Raw genomic sequence first — 20,672 nt, forward strand, 5'->3', positions numbered from 1 at the left:
CAATTATCGATGCAATATTTCGCGTACAGACAGTTTGCAAATTGAAATCGAAAAAATGGACGTTGGAGAATATGTTGGACGCCAAAAGGACGTTGAAGAATATGACGGACGCCTAAAGGACGTTGGAGAATATAACGAACGCTTAGATAAACTTATACTGGATGGTAAAAGTATAAATGATAGCATAATGAACTCAGCTTCAATTAACACCGAGGAAACAGATTTACTAATAATTCCAGAGGACCACATTCCGATCGGAAACGAATCCGATGTTTCCGTAAAAGATGACCGACTCGATGAATGTGGTGCTGAACGCTCAACAGTGACGGATGATAGAAAGATAAACGATATATTCGATGAAATCGGATATTTTCAGTCTGAAAACACAAATCATATCGAATCAGACAAACTGTATCTATTACGTGACGAAGATATTGAGTTAGCGGCAAGGGTTGGATTGATTAGGCGATCCCAGATCGACAGAAGAGCGGTCGTACCCGACAGGAAAGCCATGAGGGTATCAGTTATAATTTCAGTTATATATTTGCCTTACCTTTATAAGCTTTCGCTTTTTGGCATCCTTAAAGATTATTCACATTCATGGATTTTTTTCATCTTTCATTGGTATATTGTTTTAGAAAATGAATTCTACTTATATGCAGACAATACATCCATAGTGCCTTTTTATATGATTGTTTACATATGTATTCCGTTGAGTTGGTGGCATAGCAGTTGGGGCTAAACTTTATGTTGATGTTTTTCCAATATCACCAACTCCACCAAAATTTAGATGCTAACATGTAGTATATAATAGCCGTGGATTTTTGAAAATGATTATCTCTTTTCTATTTGTTTATTAATGTAACGTCTTTATTGTTTTCATATTTGCGAGAAATATTGATCAAAATAACAGTCCTGCAAAGAGCTTGCCAATCGAACCGCGAAACAAGAATTCCCTCGAAAATAACCACATCTACAGTATGTGTTCTCAGGGATCCCATTTACGAAAGAATAATGTTTTCACGTGATGAAGACACGGAGAATGAAACGTTACCTAGATTTCAGTGATCAGTTTTGTGTATGATGTTCCATAAACCAGATCCATAATTTTATATGCCACGAGACTATAGGCGCGCGATACATACTAATTTTTTTTGAGTAAATCCATATTACGCAGACACAAGTGCAAGATGATATCCATCACACAGGATAACTAGTATTTATTGAAATATAGACAAAACTTTCATATTACGCTTAGCTCGGATTAGACGTTTCCGTCTACTCAGACCAACGTGCGACGTCATATTTTGATTGTGACATCATTTTTACCCGTGACGTCACAATGGTGTCATTACACGTGTGTCTTATGGTATTTTATGACATGACAGTGTAACATAAACAGACCAGTCGTACGATAAATATGGATTTAAAGATCACCAATATAGAGACGTAGCTCCAGAAAGACAATGTAGTTATTTTTCTCACTCTGTTCTTGTCCCATAGGTACTCTTGCGTCATATCTATGACGTCACTGGAGAAGTTTATGACGACATCCCGGCTAAGTATCGTACGTCACACGTCAGCCTAGCGTTTTACCTAAAACTATGTATTCGAGCCCCGGAACGACAAGTGGACAGCTCTATGTACACGTACGGACAGACTTGGGATTGAAGGTATCATGCAGTGTCAAGTTCACAATAAAATAAGTAGATTTCTAACCTGTGTTCAAAGTTAGCATTTCTTTAATGAATAGAAAGTATAAGGTCGCGGTATCCAAATGAGTCTAATATTTAAGTCGTAGTATACATTTGTATGAGGGATTTTGAGGCATACATATTTTTGATTTTAATATAAGATCAAATACCAAGATCGTTTTGGTTTTATTAGTTTAACACCCTATTAACAGCCAGGGTCCTGTAAGGAGTGACGTGCCAGGTTTGCTGGTGGAGAAAAGCTGGAGTGCCTGGAGAAAAACCACCGACAATTAGTCAGTACCTGCCAACTGCCCCACATGGGATTTGAACCCGCAACCAAGAGGTGGAAGGTTTGTGGTAAAATGTCAGGACATCTTAACCACTAGACCACCGTGGTCGTTTGAGGTTGATCACCTGTAACTGTACAGCAATGTGCATAATGTCGCCAACAACACAGGAGTATTATTACTGTCATGATATACCCACTCCTAGTGTGTGTACAACCACAGGTGAGACATGTAATTTGGTCCTTGACGTACACAAGAAATATACATTGGTTGACTGTTGGGCGTCAATGTTTCTGTGATTGGTCAGGTTTTTCCTCCTGAAATGACTTCAGTTTTACTATGACATATTCCAGGAGTGGATACAACGACAGTGATACCAACCCCTGTAATGGCGAGAGGGTAGGCTATCTTTTGCAGGCACAAGAAATGACGAGGAAATTTGAAGGGAAAAAAATTTTGATTTCATTACACTCACATGAATCTTTCAATAGCCCATTTCATTTCTGCTCTGTCGGTGGAGGATCATCTTTAACAAATCAGTGAACAAAATATGAACAATCAAACGATTGTAAAAAGACATATAGTTTAATATATAAAAATGCATAAAATATCTACAATAAATTAGCCGTAAGGAAAACTGGACACAAGCTCACATATAAATCAATGTTGTACAGTCGATACTGTAACGTCACAGCACTATCTACTCTGAGTTTCCTCTAACCCTGATACCAAACCTAGACATTGTGATAAGTACAATAACAGAGGTGTCGGGTGTACCCCAGAGAACTAACTGGCAGAATGTCTAAATCAGATGTATTGGTCGGAGGAAATTCCTGCTATAAACTACTTGCAAACAGTAATGAACATTGCGTAGGTATCAAGTGAAATGTTGTGAAATAAATGAAGACTAAAATTTCAACATTAGGATAAAAGTCTACATCAATATTCAAGTAAGAATAACAATAGTCAAGATATTGTGATTAACAAATAGTGAATGAAAACAAAAGCAGATTATAGATTAAGACAAGAGGTAAACAAAGGTATTGAGGTCGGTGAACCACGTCATGATTATATTGTATATTATGGCACATTTTTTTCATGATTACGCATTGATGCCAATATTTTTTACTTTCATTGAGGTATAACAGAATTTTGTTTGCAAACTGTGTAAATCAGCTTTACAGATTTTCACAAAATTTTACAAACAAAGTTTATTTCATAACCCAGTGAAATTAGGATATAGTGACATCAAATCTTATAATTAAAAATATACGGTAAGATAAAATATGTTTAAATATATGATTCCATTGATTTTCTAATAGATTACTTCTTCCAAATCAATACGCAACACTGACGTCTCTATTGTGATTTGTCATGTTTTCGCAATATTCCTTGAGTTTTTCTTCTTAGAAGTATGAAGAAAAAAGAGTCTACCAGTTAGAAAGCCGGATTTAGTATGAAAATAAAAATTATAGTTATGTAAGTGCAACAGATAAGAAATAGCTTGAGTGAAACTACCAGCACTCTGCCTTATATTATTTACAGATGCATGCCAAGGTCAAAAAGGTTATTTTTGCAATCAAAATTTTTGCGATTTGATTTTAAAAAAAAACCAAGAAAATCAGATTTAAAATTTTTAAATTTTTCGTGATATAGATTTTAAAGGTAGATATCTCATCCCCAGCTTTAGGGTAAATGTTGTCAGATAATTAATAGCCAAATTGTTTTTTTTTTTTCCCGTATTTTTTTTATTTTATAATAAAAGTTGTCCCCCTTTGATGAATACTCCTCTTCTCATCAACAGTGTCCTATGAGAGTTAATTTCCGGAAAATAAATTGAATAAATCCTGTCCTCTAAATCTGAGTGAAACAAAGGGAAGTTACTCTGATGGATAAGATCAAAACTTTTTGATGTTCTTCTCCACTAAAAAACAGAAACACATAAGAACAATACTAATTAAAAAAAAAAAAAAATTCTTCCTCAACAAACACATTACCTCCCAAAACAGCAACATGATATATTTTAAAAAATTTAATTAATTGTTTAAGCTGCATTCTCAGTAAAAATACATATGAAACACATATTGTAAAATTTGGTTGAACATAAATGCTTCAACATGATATGGCACAAATTCAGGAATTCTACCAAGAAAAAGCATTAATTTGAAATATGAACCATGAGATCTACAAAAACACTGATAAGCAATGCATATCAAAATAAGTAAAATTTAAAATCTGCAGCTAAACAACTAGCAAACCATACTAAATAAAATTGAAAAATACCATTGTCAAAGTTTAGGTTATATGGTCATGTTAAGATTTTCCAATTTAAATATCATATTTTCTGTGAAAGATGTTAGAAATGCTGCATGTCAATCAGTCTTTCATCGTTACTATTATTTTGCTAGAAAGTATATTCTTCTCATTGAAACACATTATTTTTAAATGACAGGGACTTGGTAATATATATATATATGCTGACTGTTGGGAAATTTGTGCCAAGTCCCTGTGGTTACAAACCATAATTTTATTTCAGGAAAGATAACTCCACATTGAATTATTTGTATTTGCATATTACAGAGTTATTTGCCCTTGTGGTAAGGCATCAATTGTGATGTCATGTGTTTGCGAGAGTAACATCATTATTTTCAGAAAAAACAAGATGAATTGCGCTCACAAAATAAGGATGTCACAATGGATACCTACCCTCAAGGGAGCTAACTCTGTAATATGCAAAGACGGAATACTTTATTAGATTTGAGATCTAACAAAGAGTACCATCATAAAATTACAGATGTGAACACGAACAGGAATAACTCTGAACTACTTCAATAGTAAACAAACACACACTGAACTGGAATTGACAGTCTAATCTATCAAAGTTACTTCCCTTTTTTCCCCCACATTCCATCCGACAGACTGAAACTCAGGGAAGTAAACTTAAATAGATCAGAACGGGGCGTGGGGGGAGGGCTGTACATCAAAAGGCTATGCACTGGGGCTTCTTATCTGTAACACATAATGAAATGCCAGGAGGTACATGTGTACTAAACCTCAGAATAAACTTATCTCCTTTAGTTCTCCTAAAGCGACTTGTAAGGGAGACCATTTGAGAGATAGATTGCTTTCCTAGGAAAATCAATCCTGTTATTCAAATAGAAAATTCAGGATCCACACCAAAGTCTCACATGTACATAATAAGATTTAAGTGTCTCTAATTTTGTAACGGGAAATAATCCACTTAATCAAGGGACATAACCCACATAATCAAAGGAAATGACCCACATAATCAAAGAACATGACCCACATAATCAAGGGACATAATCCACATAATCAAGGGACATAATCTACATTTCATATAGCAGAAAATCAACAAAATGGTGTTTTCACTTTAAAAATCTATAGAAACACACAATTTGTAATGATCAATGTGTATCAATGTAAAAGCATATCAATACATTAAATTTGTAATGGAGCATAACAATTACCATAACATAAATCTAGGTTTGTGTATAATAGATATATATATATATAAATATAGAGGGCAGTAAAATTCTATCTAGCAGATATATACATACATGTATATAGGTAAATCGATAACACATACACATTTCATTTTGTTAGGTCAACAAATCTTTTTCATATATACTGTACAATGAAACATAGTCAAACCTGGCTTTGGAATCACGAAACAATCTTTAATGCTTAAACTCTTCAACTCTTTAAATAGTCAACAAATATAATGTACTTTTTGTAATATCATGTAAGATTGGCCAAGTCAAACTTATGACTTGAGACTGTTCCATGACCTTGAGACCTTCCCATAACCTTGAGAGTATCCCATTACATTGGAACTACCCTATGACTTTGACACTGTTCCATGACCTTGAGACTGTTCCATGACCTTGAGACTATCCCATGACTTTGAGATTATACCAGGACCATAAGACTATTTTGTGACCTTGAGACTGTCCCATGACATTGAGAGTATCCTATGACATTGAGAGTATCCCATGACCTCTAGGCTATCCTATGACATCAGTCTACTCCATCACCTCCAGGTTATTCCATGACCTTGAGGCCTAGTTTGACCTATATACCACCCAGCTGTAATGCATGGTTTGGTGCAGATTATTTGACTATATAATTATATTGCCATTGTTTGTCAGGTAATTTAATGCCACCATTTGTCCAGCAGAAAAGATAAAATTAATACAAAGCTTCTTAATTTTGTATAAATGTAATGAATGATTGTTAGTAAAAATATTGGGGCAAAAAGCAGATGTTTGATGAAATGTTTTCTTCTTTATCTGCTAGGAATACCAAATTAGATACAAAACAGCCAAGTAAATAATATTTTACTCTTTTGGCTTATCCATATTTTTCTTTTTTGAATATTTAAGTTATCTCACTAATGGGAACGTAATTGTGACATTATTATCTTGTGAGCGAACTTTGCATCATTTTCTCTAAAACATTTTATGTTAAGTTAGCTTGCAAACCCCAAACGCCACCATCAATCGAAACCAGGAAGGGCAGATAACTGTTTAAAATGCAATGACAGAACAATACATGTTTAATGGTATTCAAGATAGATGACAGAAATATCAACAACATCTTGGGGAAACCCACAAAATACCACATACACATGGTTTGGTAAAATACAGTAATATTATATATACCACATTGAAAAACTTGTCATACTATTCCGTCTTTCCATATTACAAAATTACCTCCCTTGGTAGATATCCATTGTGACTTCATTATTTTGGGAGCAAAATTCATGTCATTCCGTCTGAAAAGTTTGATGTTATGCTCGCAAGCAAATGACATCAAAATTAATACCTACCTGCAAGGGTAGATAACTCTGTAATATGCAAAGACAGAATACCTCTCCCAATGTTGGAGTAGGTCGTGTACTTCACTGATCTTGTGCTTTCCAACCATGCTGAATAAAAAGCTAATAACAGTATAATAGCTTTATAAAAATACATAAGTAAAAGAAAATATAAGATGATTGATAATTTGTAGGAAGACAAAGTAAAGATATTTGGTTTTTTCAATAAAAGTTTTAATACTTTGGTTGAAGAAATAGCAACAGCTTTGAGCCACTTAATGAATTTGTTTTTCAGCAGGAGTCTGATGAAAATATTAGCTCGATATCCTCTCCGCTCCGGTAAACCTACTCTCTGTTTGTTACCTGTGCATTCCATTTGCGGATTCATACCCATTGTACTCAAATGATACGGCACCGCCAAATAGAACACGTTTGGATTTTTCCATGATGGCAGAACCCATTCAGTTCTGCTGGTACATTTTGTAAGATGTGTTTTATTTGAGATACAGCAGATTCATATCCATACAACTGGTGCAAATCTGCAAATGGAATGCATGGTACATCTTGTAAGGTTTTCTAGAGTTACGTGAAAATCAAGATATGATTTTAATCAGATTGTTTCAGCAGTAATTTAATATTGTAAAAATGGTTGATCTGATGTTGGTATGAGATAAATATTTGGGACTATTAAAATTTGGTATTATACACTTTACAGTAGATTATTTTCGGCAGTAAAATATTTTACATGAAATTTACCAAAATAGCAATTATATTTCTTTCAATAATTTCAAAATTTATGCAAATACTCTAAATTGATATTGATAAGATTAGTCAGTGATAATAGTGACAAATAATCACAAAAAACACCCGCCCCAATTTTTTGCAATTCTCAGCTTCTAACTACCGTTTCTCCTGACATAAATTAAAAAAAAAACATTATTGATTAGAGAAAAAACTGAAGTAAGCTCCATTTTAGACTTCAATTCATTTTTAGAAGTTGGTTGTCACTTTTACACAGGGAATTGGCACAATTTTCCAATTACGTATTACTGTATATTTCTAAATACTGTACGTCATGTATATGTTTTACATTTGGTTGGAAATGTGCCAAGTCCCTGTGGATAGTGTCAACTATCAAATCATTTTACAGATATTATCTACCACACAGAAAAATGTCTACCAGGGTCTCAGAAGTAAAGAAAATACATAGTGATTTATGTTTACCTGTTTACAACAGACTTGTCATTTACATTTCAAACATGGTATGCAAAATGATTAATTATTTTTTAATTAACGAACTAAATAAATATCTCAAAGTATGAAGATGAAAATTTTGATGCATAACACTGGTAAGCCCAAAATAGGTAAAATAACCGAAATTTGGTAATTTAACTGGGAAATAGGTAAAAATTACCAATTTTCGGTTATTTTCCCAGTTGTACAGTTATTTTCCCAGTTGTAGAGTTAAATTACCAATGTCCAGTTAAATTCCCAATTTACCAGTTAAATTCCCTATTTTTCTCAAGCCTTGCCCGGAGGCTATATCATAATATATCAGAGAATTAGATGTGTATTATCTAAATCTCGGATTACATCAAGGCTGCTTGTTAAAGCTATTCTGATCTACCAGAGTTATTTCCCTTTGTTTTACACTGTCAGTATTGAGGGAGCGAAACAAAGGGGAGTAACTCTGATAGATAAAAATGGTTAAAGCTTCAAATGAATATCAAAAATGATCATGATTAATCCCTTAAGATTGTAAAGCAGACAGATTTTGTGCAGTTTAACAAAGCTCAGTTTACGAACTAATAGATACAAATACATGAAAAATATATATTGATATAAATATACAATACAAAGATATATCTAATTTACTCACACACAAAAAAAGTAGATTCAAGATGATCGTCTTTGACACAACAAAATGTTTAAAGATAAAACAAGATACAAAAAATTCAACTATTGTTCAAGAATCACATCTTGAAAATATTTAAAACATTTCAGTAACAACAGCATTAAAGCAGATCATATGACATATGATCGGCAGTGAAAACAGCATCCTGTAAATGAGATCAAATCTATACATAAATACTCTAAGATTAACTCATTTACCCCTGAAATTTCATAATGGACTGGTCTAGTCTTTGATTTAGAAGAGTCTAAATGTGTCTTTAGGGGTGCATGAGTTAACGACCAACACAGCTAACTCTCATTTGATGAGAACTGCTGATGAGAAATATTCAATGTATCTAATAGCAGCCTTCAGTCAGTAGTGGTGGCCTCTCATTATATGAGAATAAAAGCCATACTTGTTGCCGCAATGTTTGCCGCAGACGTTACAAACAAACGGATCTGTGTGGCTGTGGCAGCCAATGTGAATCGAGAACAACACCTCGTCATCAAATGTGATACCACAATGATTGCACCGGTTCTCCGTTATTTGAAAGTTTTGTTGTTCAGTGAAACTGGATTCTCCCGGAAGGGAGCGAGATCTCTGATTAACACAACGACCTGATGTCATAATCTCACACTGTACACCGCGTTCTACACAACTCGCTGACAGAGTGTTGGAGTTGTCACTGACAACGCTTGCCTCGGTTTTGATGACTGGTATTGAGCACTGTATCCCCACACTCGACACCTCCATTTTAACTGTAGTATTCACCCTGTCATCAACACTGGCCCGCAGCTCAATACTCGACCGGTCACCTCTTTGTGAGCGACCAGAATCGGCAGATAATGTTTGTCTTATTTCAGCAGTTGTTGCCACTTCATTACATTCCATGACCATGCCGCCGTCTTCCACTTCGGAGAAGCTCCGTGAGAAGGGATTTAACTCTAGCCGACGGTCCTGGTCTGATATAAAGTGATGTCGTGGTGGGGGTGCTGTACTGGAAACGTCGGCGGTCTCTGGCGTGTCAGGGTGATCAGGAGGTTCCATCTTGACCTTGACCTGATGGCTACTGACCTGATCTTGAAGTGGTTGTATCCCAACTTGTATGGGAGAATGGGTCACACGTATATGTTGCTGCTGTTGTTGTTGTTGTTGCTGTTGTTGGTGAGTGGGATCAGCTGCCATGTAAAAGCCTGATGAGGATATGGTACTACTGGGGGTTGGCATGGAAACGGTCTGAGGACTATTCATGATAGAGGATACAATGGAGCGGAGATAATTTGAGGCCATGTGAGATTCATCAGCCGGTCGTCTTAACGGGGCCGCATACCCCGGGTACTGGCCTAGACACTGGCCCTGGATAGGTTGAGCAGGCTGATGGGGGTAGTGTACTGGGGTCGAGTGGATCCCTCGCAGGAGGGAATGCAGGGCCGAGGTCGCAGCCATACTTTGAGGGGCAGTTGACGTGGGGATATGACCGGGATTCAGATCAACATGACCCAATCTGTACTTGAATTGAGCAGTGTCATACCCAGAGGGTCGGTAGGGACTGCTTTGAAACTGGTAATTAGGACCGATTTGTTCATTGTGTACCTGGCTGTAATGTTCTCGGAACTTACGGGGAAGTATCGTTGAGTACGTACATTTCTCACACTTCAGTACACTGACTGGGTTAGTACCGATGTGGAGTCGTCTATGTCTGCGGAAGTTACTTTTATCATTAGTCGAGTAGTCACACAACGGGCATTTCAGTGCCTTCACCCCTGAAAGTAAAAAAGAACACATATAAATAGGAATTACAACAAAGTTTACAATAAATAAAGATAAAATGCACTAAAAAAACAAATAAGACAAAAAAAAAAAAAAATTGCATATGTGTGTTAATTAAATGACCAGAGTCGTTTGTATGTTATCAGGTAATTTGCTCACATAGAATGACACACAAATGGGGATGTTTATGGAAGTCTGGTTTCATAAACAGTCATTTATATTTGATATAAAATGTTCTATATTTGCATATTACAGAGTTACCTGCCCTTGTCAGCAGGTATTGATTTTTACGTCATCTGTTTTTGAGTATACTCATCAATGTAGCGTCATACTATTTTTAAGAGAAAATGACGTGAGTTTCAATTCTCTTACAAAACAATGGCATCACAATGGATATATACATACAGGCAACTCTGTAATATGCAAAGACGGAATAGTACACTATACATATATAATAACTACAGACATATGTCTATAAAGATCCAGTGTTATATGGCAAACAACTGTAGATATTACTTCCTTGACCCATATATATATATAATAACTATATATGTATAAGCATAAAATTATAAAAGATGCTTTGGTAACATTCATTATATTGGGGTTTTTTTGTGTGTGTGTTTTTTTCCCATTTCTTAAAACGAATTTGAACCACACATATTAGTTCAATACTGTTTACTTCTTGCATTGGTTTTTGACAAATACAATATTTTGTATCTTAGTTATTTTCAAAATATTTGCATATACCTGTATATCAATGGCTCTTACTCGAAATCATGCATTGACATATAATTATACAATTATTTGCAGAAATTTTTTAAAATCAAGTTCTCTCATAAACCTATAGGGAAATTTGCAGTTATAAGTATTATGAATTCGCGTTCAAGCTCTCTCACAAAATGATGCGAAAGTTTGAATTTTGAGAAAATTTGTGGATTACAGTAGTATGAAGTATAGAATACCTCCGTGTCTTGGCATGTGAAGCTGGAGCTGTGTGTAGGTGGTGGCCGTGAAGTTACAAAGACGACATTTATACATCTTGTATTGTGCCTTGGCTCCGTTGTCGTAGGCCGACATTTCAGGTGATGAATCAGGTAAAGTGTATGTGGCATCTTCACTGTGATCTGTTGTGTCTATATTGATGGGTTCGTACTTTCGCGGATCGTCGAGGTCACCGTTGATGATAAATGAGCTGCCATCTTCACTGTGTGAGAATTCACGATCAGACATTATGATTGGGGGAGGGGATGAACTATGGGTCGAGAGGGAGAGGGTGGGAGAGGAGACAAAGCGTGATGGTAGCGGGGATTGTCGGGGAGATTGATGAAGGGTCTGATGTCGTTCCATGCCCACCAATGGGTCGGAGTGTCGTCTGATCTGTGGGGGAACTGTGGCCGATGTAGAACTAGCCAGGTGTTGTACATTGTCAGAGACTTGGGGTTCGTCAATGTTTGTAACATCTATATCGGAGTTAGCGGTCGACACGTTCCGTGATACTATTGCACTGGCCATGATGAGATGGGAGATGGCGTTCCTGTCACTGGGGTGCTGCCCTTCTGTCCTCGGATCCCCATCCTGATCTGCCTCCATATTTATCTGTAAATAAGATTATTTCAGGAATGTTTTAAAGCTTTTATATATCATCAGTCAGATTATAATTATTTAAAGGCCCACTTCCTTTCCGAAACCGCTTTTAATTTAAAAAATGGAATGTAATACAAGATCGATAATTTTATAAAGTCGCAAAAGTTATCAACTTACCGTTAATACTACACTTATCATCACCTTCTCAACAATCTAATCAAAATAAATAAAATGTTAATTTTCTTACGTGGGTCGTCTTATGTTTCAAACTGTCGTCCTAAATACTGCACGGCAGTTAATTATCACTGCACCAGAAGACAAAACAGCGAAATGAAACCCAACTATTATCTTATATTACACGGGATATCTTGCATAAGCTTCATGTTGTAACCTGATCTAAGGTCATCGATATATTTTCTTACGTCAGACATTGCGAAATGTGCTGGTCTGACGGACATTTCCGGAAAAAATTAACGTGGACCAACAATTTTAAAAACAGTCGAGACCGGCCGTCTGGCAATTATTGAGCACTGAAAGTCAGTAGAAATGGCGTCTCTGAAGTATGACGCAGTTGCCAACCTGGCAAAAAGAATATAGAATTTGAACTGCATGAGATAATCATGAAAGCAGTTGCCTGGTACTAAAATTTTAAAGCAGGAAGTTATGTTTACTTCAGAAATTCACATTAATGTTCGGTATGGCAAAATCTAGTTTGGTCCGGCTTACTCACAGTCCATACTGGTCCGAATGCATGTCTGGCCATTTTTTTCAACTTTCCAGGTGTCTGTTAAGTCATTTATGATTTTCAGAAACCTTTAAATTTTGCTCCGGAAAGGTTGTGAGCCTTTAAGGTCTATAGTATATTCTATACATCATGTTTCTTCATTATTTTTCCAAAACTGCCTGGTCAGAAATATTTAGAGTTTATCATACCTCGCTTCCATTTAGAATGTTCTGATTGGATTAAACTTGATCACATGACATTGAATAAGTTAGATGTTTCCTTGGAATTGGAAGGTGAGGGAAGTAATCACAGGGAAATAACCCCCGAGGGAAAAAATAACCCCAGGGAAAGAACCCCTTGGAAGCTCCGCACGTGACCGGAAGTTGACTTCATCTGCAACGTCAACCAACAATGGCAACGCTGTTGCTTTTTTTTTTTTTGCAGCCCAACAGATTTAGCAATCTTGTTGCTGGGATATATCTTCATGGGTTCTTTTACCAGAGATATTTTTCTTTTAATTTTGTTCGGTATAATAAAATAATTATGTCCCTATGTGTCGGGATACATCTAGAATTGTCTCCCTGGAAAGAGTTATTTATTGTATAATACATTTGTATATCCATGCTATTTATCAATACCGATATATTTTTAACAATTGATCTGCATAACTAATTTCGACAATTTATGCTTAGATATAATGATTGCATTGATAGCAAGTGTGTTTGAAAAATAAGAGCCAAATAAGCCTGAATCGCTTATTATAATTACCTGCTAATTGTACCTACCGGTTGTGATCATGGTGAATAATTACTCCAACAATGTTAGAGGTATAGCACGACGAGACTCTTTTGGAACATGTCGACAGTCAGCAAACTAACGTCCGATATACAAAACGGCTGACCAGTCCGTCCGATATAAAAACCGGCTGACCAGTCGACTCTCGTGTTATGGGAGTAGGTGAATAATATAATAACGTACCGAGATAGAACGAATATTTGAGATCTTTTTATATTTTACCAAATCAACTTTAAATAAAGGTCAAACTTGTTGAGAATTGGTTGTAAAATCACAACTGATGATCGGCTAAGGACGACGTAGCTACTTATGATGATCAATTTAATAATTGAATTCTATTTATTTTCCGTTATTCATATATTTTAAGCTTTTAGTTTTCCTGAAGAATTTTAGAAAGATGAGAATCGAAGTAAATCTATTGATGTACACATGTGTGTCCCATCCATTTTTATGTGTTTGTATATACATGTACAGTATACTCAAATGGCCCTGCAGGTAGGGTGTTAATATTGTACCTGCTGCCCCTATTGCATGGTCGTAAAAGGCGACTAAATTTAGGATCTTATCTTTTCTCTTCTTCTTGACTTTGTGTTTCCTAATGCCTCCCTTGGCACCGCCTCACTTTTGGCTTTGAGTTGAGCGTTCGTCCCTGTGAGGAAGACTCTGAGTTCTGTCCCCTGGCCGAGACACACCAAAGTCTATAAAAGTGGTAGTTTCTGTTCCTGCTTAGCGCTCATTATACAGAGAGTGGGACGACTGGTTCACCCATTGTCAGTATAATGTGACTGGGTGGGGTGTGTTGCTTGGTGTCTTCGGCGGCATGCTTCAGTGATAGTACTACAAAAAGGGCACAGTTCCGAAATACAAGAAGACACAACACGAATATACCGCAGTCTCCCAAAACGTTCACGCAACACACCACTTGCATGGGAGGCCGTCCTTACATGACCATAGCTGTTAATAGGATGTTAATAAATCAAACAAACAAACAAACAAAAGTATAATCAAAATTGTTGAAATGAAGATGTATTAACTAGGACATTTTGAAATGTGGTTTTGGACCTTTTTGGCATAAATTTTACATGATAAAGATTCAGAACAGTAATTAAAGAATGAATTCAGGATGTATCTAAAATTGCTTCATAATTATATCAGTACTGTAACTATATAGCTTTTTTACACGACACGGACGTGAAAAGGTTAGGGGGTCACCTGCCCGATCACATGGGTTTTCTCCGGGCACTCCGGTTTCCTCCCACATTAAGACCCCTCGCGCACTTACATCCAGGCCATCGAGAGTGATTTACATAAGTTGTATAAGGAAATTGCTTTAAAATTAACTTTTCCAAACTATTTATACAAATCGCATTTATTTAACTATGAAACACAACACTAATGCAAAAAATAGATTTATTTTCATGTCGGAAAGTATTGAAAATTGATGCAATACTTTGAGAAAAGTTGCATCAAGTTCCCAAGTAACAAACACTTCTACTGCACAAATTTCAGTAAATTATACTTTATCTTGGCATATATATCAATGCAATTTTTTGCAAGTATAGCAAAATTTAAAAATTCAGCAATTTAGGTTACTTTTAGCAACAAATCCATACTCCAATTGAGGTATAATACTCAAGTTTGCGTATAATACACAAATTGGTGGTTTTCCCCGACCTGTTTAAGGAAATATCGGGAGAGGGTCGAATGTTACAATCACGATATGAATAGCATATACCTTTGTCTTGACAGTGCTAAAGTTTACCTCTAATATCGGCTGCATACAGAAGATATAAACCATACCGTAGGCCTACCGTTAAGAATATTGTCAGCTCGTTTTATTTTTTTCTGGAAAACCCTTTTCCTCATACAACATAATGACTGCTATCATTTGCATAATTACTCAGAGATACACAAAAAGAACTTAATTAAATAACCAATTCTGTATAATTTTCTGAATAAAAATACCATTTATGATTGGCAGTAAATCCAGAGAGATCCCATCAGAAGTTCACAATGATCAAATTTGTATTTTGATCCGTCGAGTTTCCTAGTATCGTCGGCCATTTTGACAAATGGAGTGATTATCTATCTTCTCATCTGAAGAGTTTTTTTGTGTGTTGAATCAGAGTTATTCCCCCTTGACCAAGAATCGACTATTTTGTATGCCGTGTGTAATCTACTGCATTAATTTATGAATTGGTCCTGTAACTAAATACGCAAAGATCTACCATACTTATAGAAAATTGTCTCTTTCTGTTCATAACTTTGGTGTAAATTTTCTTTGTGTAGGTCCTGTAACTAAATACGCATAGATCTACCATACTTATAGAAAATTGTCTTTTTCTGTTCATAACTTTGGTGTAAATTTTCTTTGTGTAGGCCTAAGTCATATATATATATTTTTAAAATAAAAAGTGTATTTTCTTGTAAAAAACCGGGTGTTGTATGTTGTTGTATAATGTTTTGTTGTGTGTGATGAAGTATGTTGTTGTGCGTTATGTTGTTGTGTTGTGTTGTTGTATGATTTTGTGTTGTGTGTTGATGTGTTGTGTTGTCATATGGTGTTGTTGTGTTGTTGTGTGTTGTTGTTGTGTTGTGTGTTGATGTGTTGTGTTGTCGTATGATGTTGTGTGTTGTGTCGTGTGGTGTGTTGTGTTGTGTGGTTTTTCTCTAGGTACTCTGGCTTTCCAATACCTCCTGAACCTAGCACGTCCTGCCAAACCAATTGCAAACTAGTGCATTTGTCCGACAACGTTTTGCTAATTTCTGCACTTATTTTCTTCATAATATCGTAAACAAAAAATCGATAAAAATGTACAAAAAAATGATCTTGGCTCCATTTTCAACGATACACCGGAATACCCGGAGAAAAATCACCGACCAGCGGTCAGTACATGGTAACTGCCTCACCTTGGATTTGAAGTTGCGACCCAGAGGCGGAGGGCAGAGTTTTCTCTTGCCCCAGACAGGGATATTCACAGTTTTACCGGTGTGAGATAAAAGAATCATTCACCCTCTTTGGGGCGAGACAGGAGATCTCAACCCTCGGGATAAGATTCGTAAGCTGTCAAACACTGCAAAGCCTCGTGTTTGACAAATTTAGAATCTTACCCCTCGAGTTGACATTATCCTGTCTCACCCCAAAGGAGATGAAATATATTCTATTAATCTATATCTGGAATTCTCTATCCGAGGAAGTGGCGAGTTCTCCATCTCTAAACACTTTCGAGAGTCGAGACTCAACAGGTACTGGTAAAACCATCCGGCAAAATTCCAGCCAACTTTCCGGCGAGCATATACTGGTACAGAAAAAATGATTATACCCACAGGAATGTACAGTAACCCCTGTGATTCTTGAAATCAGTGGATACTTTTTTTATTCTTTTAAACTGTGAATACACTTTTGGCGGTTTTTTTTATCTCAATGTCTGGCATTTATCATCCTCGATACTCCAGGGGTTCCGATCACTTACCGGACTATCTCAGTAAGACTGGAGACAACAGATTAATACAATTTTTTTATTGATGTGGTCGAGGACTGGTCCCTTCTTTCGCAATTTCCACCATTTTGACAGTGGTCTTTGACTCGCTGTCATAAACAAACCAACACGTAAACTTAATTATAATTTTGTTTAAAATAGTCTCCATAAGTTTTTCACCAGTTAAAATAACTCAAAATTCTTCCATTACTTACTAATTTAATATTTACACCCAAATCCGTGTTTTTTGTTCGAGCACTTGTCACGGGAGTCTAGTATGTATACAATGTATATAGTTTTGCATGGTTATCACCTAAATATTGTGACTTCCATTTAACCATTGGTATATACGTTAAAAGTTACCAAAGAAGTAAAATGGTTACTACATTGAAACAATTTCCCGTCAGCTTCTGGGGGGCTTCGCCCCCCATACCCCCTACCGGGGCTTCGCCCCTGGACCCTGAGTAGGGTCTTTTTCGCCCCCTGCATCCCAAGGCATGCAGGCCTATACAGACCTAGCTACGCCGCTGTCTGTAATCTTCAAAGGAAATCTTTGCTGGCCTGTGATTGGTTCAAATTTTTTCCTCTGAGCTGTCTTCAGTTTTACTATGAGACAGTCCAGGAATGTAGATATCGTAAGTGATCGGAACCCCTGGAGTATGGAGGATGGACATTTATGTGCGTCAGTATTTTCTATAGTAAATTGTAACAGAAATAATGTGTATATACTCCTGATTCATTCACAACGGAAATGGATACAACAACGAGTAAATAACTTTATAAAGTCAGGTATGCAACCGGAAATCTATAGTTCGCGTTACACTATTAAATTGTTAAAGAGACAAAAATACATCTCCATAAGCTAGCCTTAGCTAGCTTACCACAGATGTCACCTGAACGAATAATGAGCGAAGGCCATTTAATGGCGTCTTCTCCTTCATGCAATGCAACATCAATATTCCAGGGATTACTTTCACTCTCGCTATATCCACCGCTGGATTATTTCATCGCATTTCAGGAGAACAAGACTAAGTCACAGGCATACTAGAGACTTCGTTTAAAGATTAACAAAGAGTGATGTCCAACTTCGAAGTAATACGATGCACCACAGTATTCGATTCTGTAAATCAAAGGACCAAATTTCCACTCTCATCTGTTGCCACATACAGAGTCTTCAGTTTTGATATGACATATTCCAGGAGTGAGTATTACTACAGTGATATTAACCCCTGGAATATCGAGGATGTAAAGTACTCAAGGAAAACAAAAGTAGAGATTAATTTAAAGTTAATATTTATTTAAGCAACAAAACATGGCGCAATATCATCGATAGCAGAACGTCTGTGGAATTCTGAAAAGACAACAAAAATAGACTTAATAAAATAGTTGTCACATCGACTTCAGGAACCCAAGAAAACAATTATGTGATTAAAGTTACGAAAAAAACTTACTATTAGGATGTGCTAAATCAATAATTTAGGAAATGGTTACTTCACCGATTTCAGTGATACAAAATAATAATAATGTGATTGTCATTTATATATTTATTTATTTATGTTTATTCATTTATCTATTTTTTTTTATTTATTATTCATTTATCTATTTACTCATTTGTCATTGATTTATCTACATTTTATTGATCTTCTTTATAAACATTTATTACATATGTTTCTGAAAGATCGACATTGCTACAAAGCATCGTTATCCGTGATTTATTATTTTCTTAGAAATTAAAATAAAATGTAACCTAAAAATATAATCCGCTCACCATTTGATCATTTGTATAGTGAACATGTCAGCGTTTGTGATCTACGCTTAACCAGCGATGTTTCCGGTGGCGTTGGTCAGGATCAGGATGGCGAAGAAGAGAAGACCTGAAGAAAACAAACAGTTATTGTTAAAGTTATTTTTCATTATAATAACTTTTTTTGTATTTGCATATTGTTCTCTTGCGGGTAGGTATTGATTGTGACATAATGTTTGCGAGCGTATTAACGTTATATATTTAGGTCAAAACGACCAATCTCTCCCAGGGTGCATTGCGGGACCGCAATGTACCCTGGGAGAGATTGGGAAACGACGTGAATTGCGTTTACAAAATAACGACGTAACAATCGATTCCTTCTCAAGGGAGCTTACTCTGTAATATGCAAAAAAGGAAAACGCATAGTCGTACCTTTGTTATGATAACGTAGTTCAGACATTTCTCGTAAAAAAACCTACGAAAGCAATGTTGTTTGTCCTTGATTTATCTCATATTTCTCTCATCCTCGATACTCTAGGAGTTAATATCATCGATGTCATATCCACGACAGCGATATATAGCACCTCTGGAGTATCGAAGATGCAATTCAATTATCTCTACTCACATTAAAACTTGATATATATTTGATAAACAGAAAAAAAATCTTATTTCTATAAATAAAAAGAAGCCAAATATTATTAACAGTCACGGTATGTTGTAAAACTAACCGAAGTTGAGGAGGTTGCTGGTCTTGGCTCCCTGTGCGCTCTGGAGGGCGTAGTTATAGTAATACCCAGGTCCTCCATATCCTCCAACTCCGTATCCTGGCTGGTAATACTGGGCCGCCACGAAGGCCACCAGACAGGGGATAAGGATAAGCATCAAACTCTTGTTCATCTTGACTGGTTTGCCGTACGACCGAGGATTCTATAAACCGATGGTGTAAATATCATTTTCTACCTTAAAATTATGATGATAAATTTATGCGGGAATAGTGGAACCCGTGAAAATATATTCCCCAGAATGAATTAATGATCAAAAACCAATTCCACACAATAATATTTCACGACTTAAACATTTTCTCACAAAAACGGTTTATGATTTAAACAGTTTTCAAATTATTGATTAATGATTTAAACAATTCCTCAAATTAATTTTGAATGATCTTAACAGCCTCTCACAACTCTCATTATATGTACGTGTACTTGTAAAAATATCACTTAATGTTAAAAAATCTATACATTGCATTTGCTAGTTCAAAGTGATATTTTATATTCAGTTGGAAAGCCCTACATAAAAAAGGTAAAATCGCATTTCAGAATGCACGCTTGAATCTATGACTAGGTATAGGTTTACCACATTTTAAAGTGCACACCATTTAACGTTAACTTTTCAAGCATTAATGGTAGATAATAACCAACCAACATATAAAGAACGAAGGAAACATTTCCAGACTACTTACCCCAACACAAGATTGATGAAGAATGATCTCTACAGCTGACCAGGCACTATTTATAGGGCCCAGGTGAGTGACCACGTGGCCGGAGCAGTTTGACCACTTCCGTGTAGGACATAGACTATATAATGTTGTAATATTGGATATAGCTAGCAGGAAGACGCGTTATATAAAATATACATCTTCAAAGGAAGTGATGGTTACGCTCGTGTGATTCGGTAATATGTCAGAGAGTCAAACGTCCCTGCCAGATTTTGTAAAAATTTGCAGACAGCAGATGTTGCTGATAGTTTTGTTATTGGGAAATAAATTATACTTTGCTTACTAATCGTTATCTATGTATAGATATATTAATTATGGGCATTTAATAGTAGCATGAAAGTATTATTTAAAAGATCTTTATAAACA

General features: G+C 36.0%; 2 protein-coding genes across 2 annotated transcripts; one reads left to right on the top strand and one right to left on the bottom strand.

Annotated features, from left to right (window-relative positions):
- Positions 1-7: 7 nt before the first annotated feature.
- On the top strand, positions 8-1,705 carry LOC138335400 (uncharacterized). The gene is made up of 2 exons (XM_069284465.1): positions 8-517; positions 1,504-1,705. Exons 1-2 carry the CDS (start codon positions 56-58, stop codon positions 1,669-1,671), a joined length of 630 nt encoding a protein of 209 aa, XP_069140566.1. The 5' UTR covers positions 8-55; the 3' UTR covers positions 1,672-1,705.
- An 842-nt stretch (positions 1,706-2,547) lies between these two features.
- LOC138335401 (protein hunchback-like) lies at positions 2,548-15,670 on the bottom strand. The gene is made up of 3 exons (XM_069284466.1): positions 15,551-15,670; positions 11,445-12,078; positions 2,548-10,475 (listed from the first exon to the last, which is right to left on the bottom strand). Exons 1-3 carry the CDS (start codon positions 15,551-15,553, stop codon positions 9,085-9,087), a joined length of 2,028 nt encoding a protein of 675 aa, XP_069140567.1. The 5' UTR covers positions 15,554-15,670; the 3' UTR covers positions 2,548-9,084.
- Positions 15,671-20,672: the final 5,002 nt, after the last annotated feature.

The sequence above is a fragment of the Argopecten irradians genome, chromosome 11, assembly GCF_041381155.1.
Source record: "Argopecten irradians isolate NY chromosome 11, Ai_NY, whole genome shotgun sequence".
Classification (NCBI taxonomy): domain Eukaryota; kingdom Metazoa; phylum Mollusca; class Bivalvia; order Pectinida; family Pectinidae; genus Argopecten; species Argopecten irradians.

Excerpts from the sequence above, each read along its gene's own strand:
- LOC138335400 (XM_069284465.1), top strand. The coding sequence starts at position 56 with ATGGACGTTGGAGAATATGTTGGACGCCAAAAGGACGTTGAAGAATAT. Across the intron at positions 518-1,503 it reads CCGACAGGAAAGCCATGAGG|GTACTCTTGCGTCATATCTA; the intron begins GTATCAGTTATA and ends CTTGTCCCATAG.
- LOC138335401 (XM_069284466.1), bottom strand. Across the intron at positions 10,476-11,444 it reads TCACATGCCAAGACACGGAG|GGGTGAAGGCACTGAAATGC; the intron begins GTATTCTATACT and ends TTTTACTTTCAG.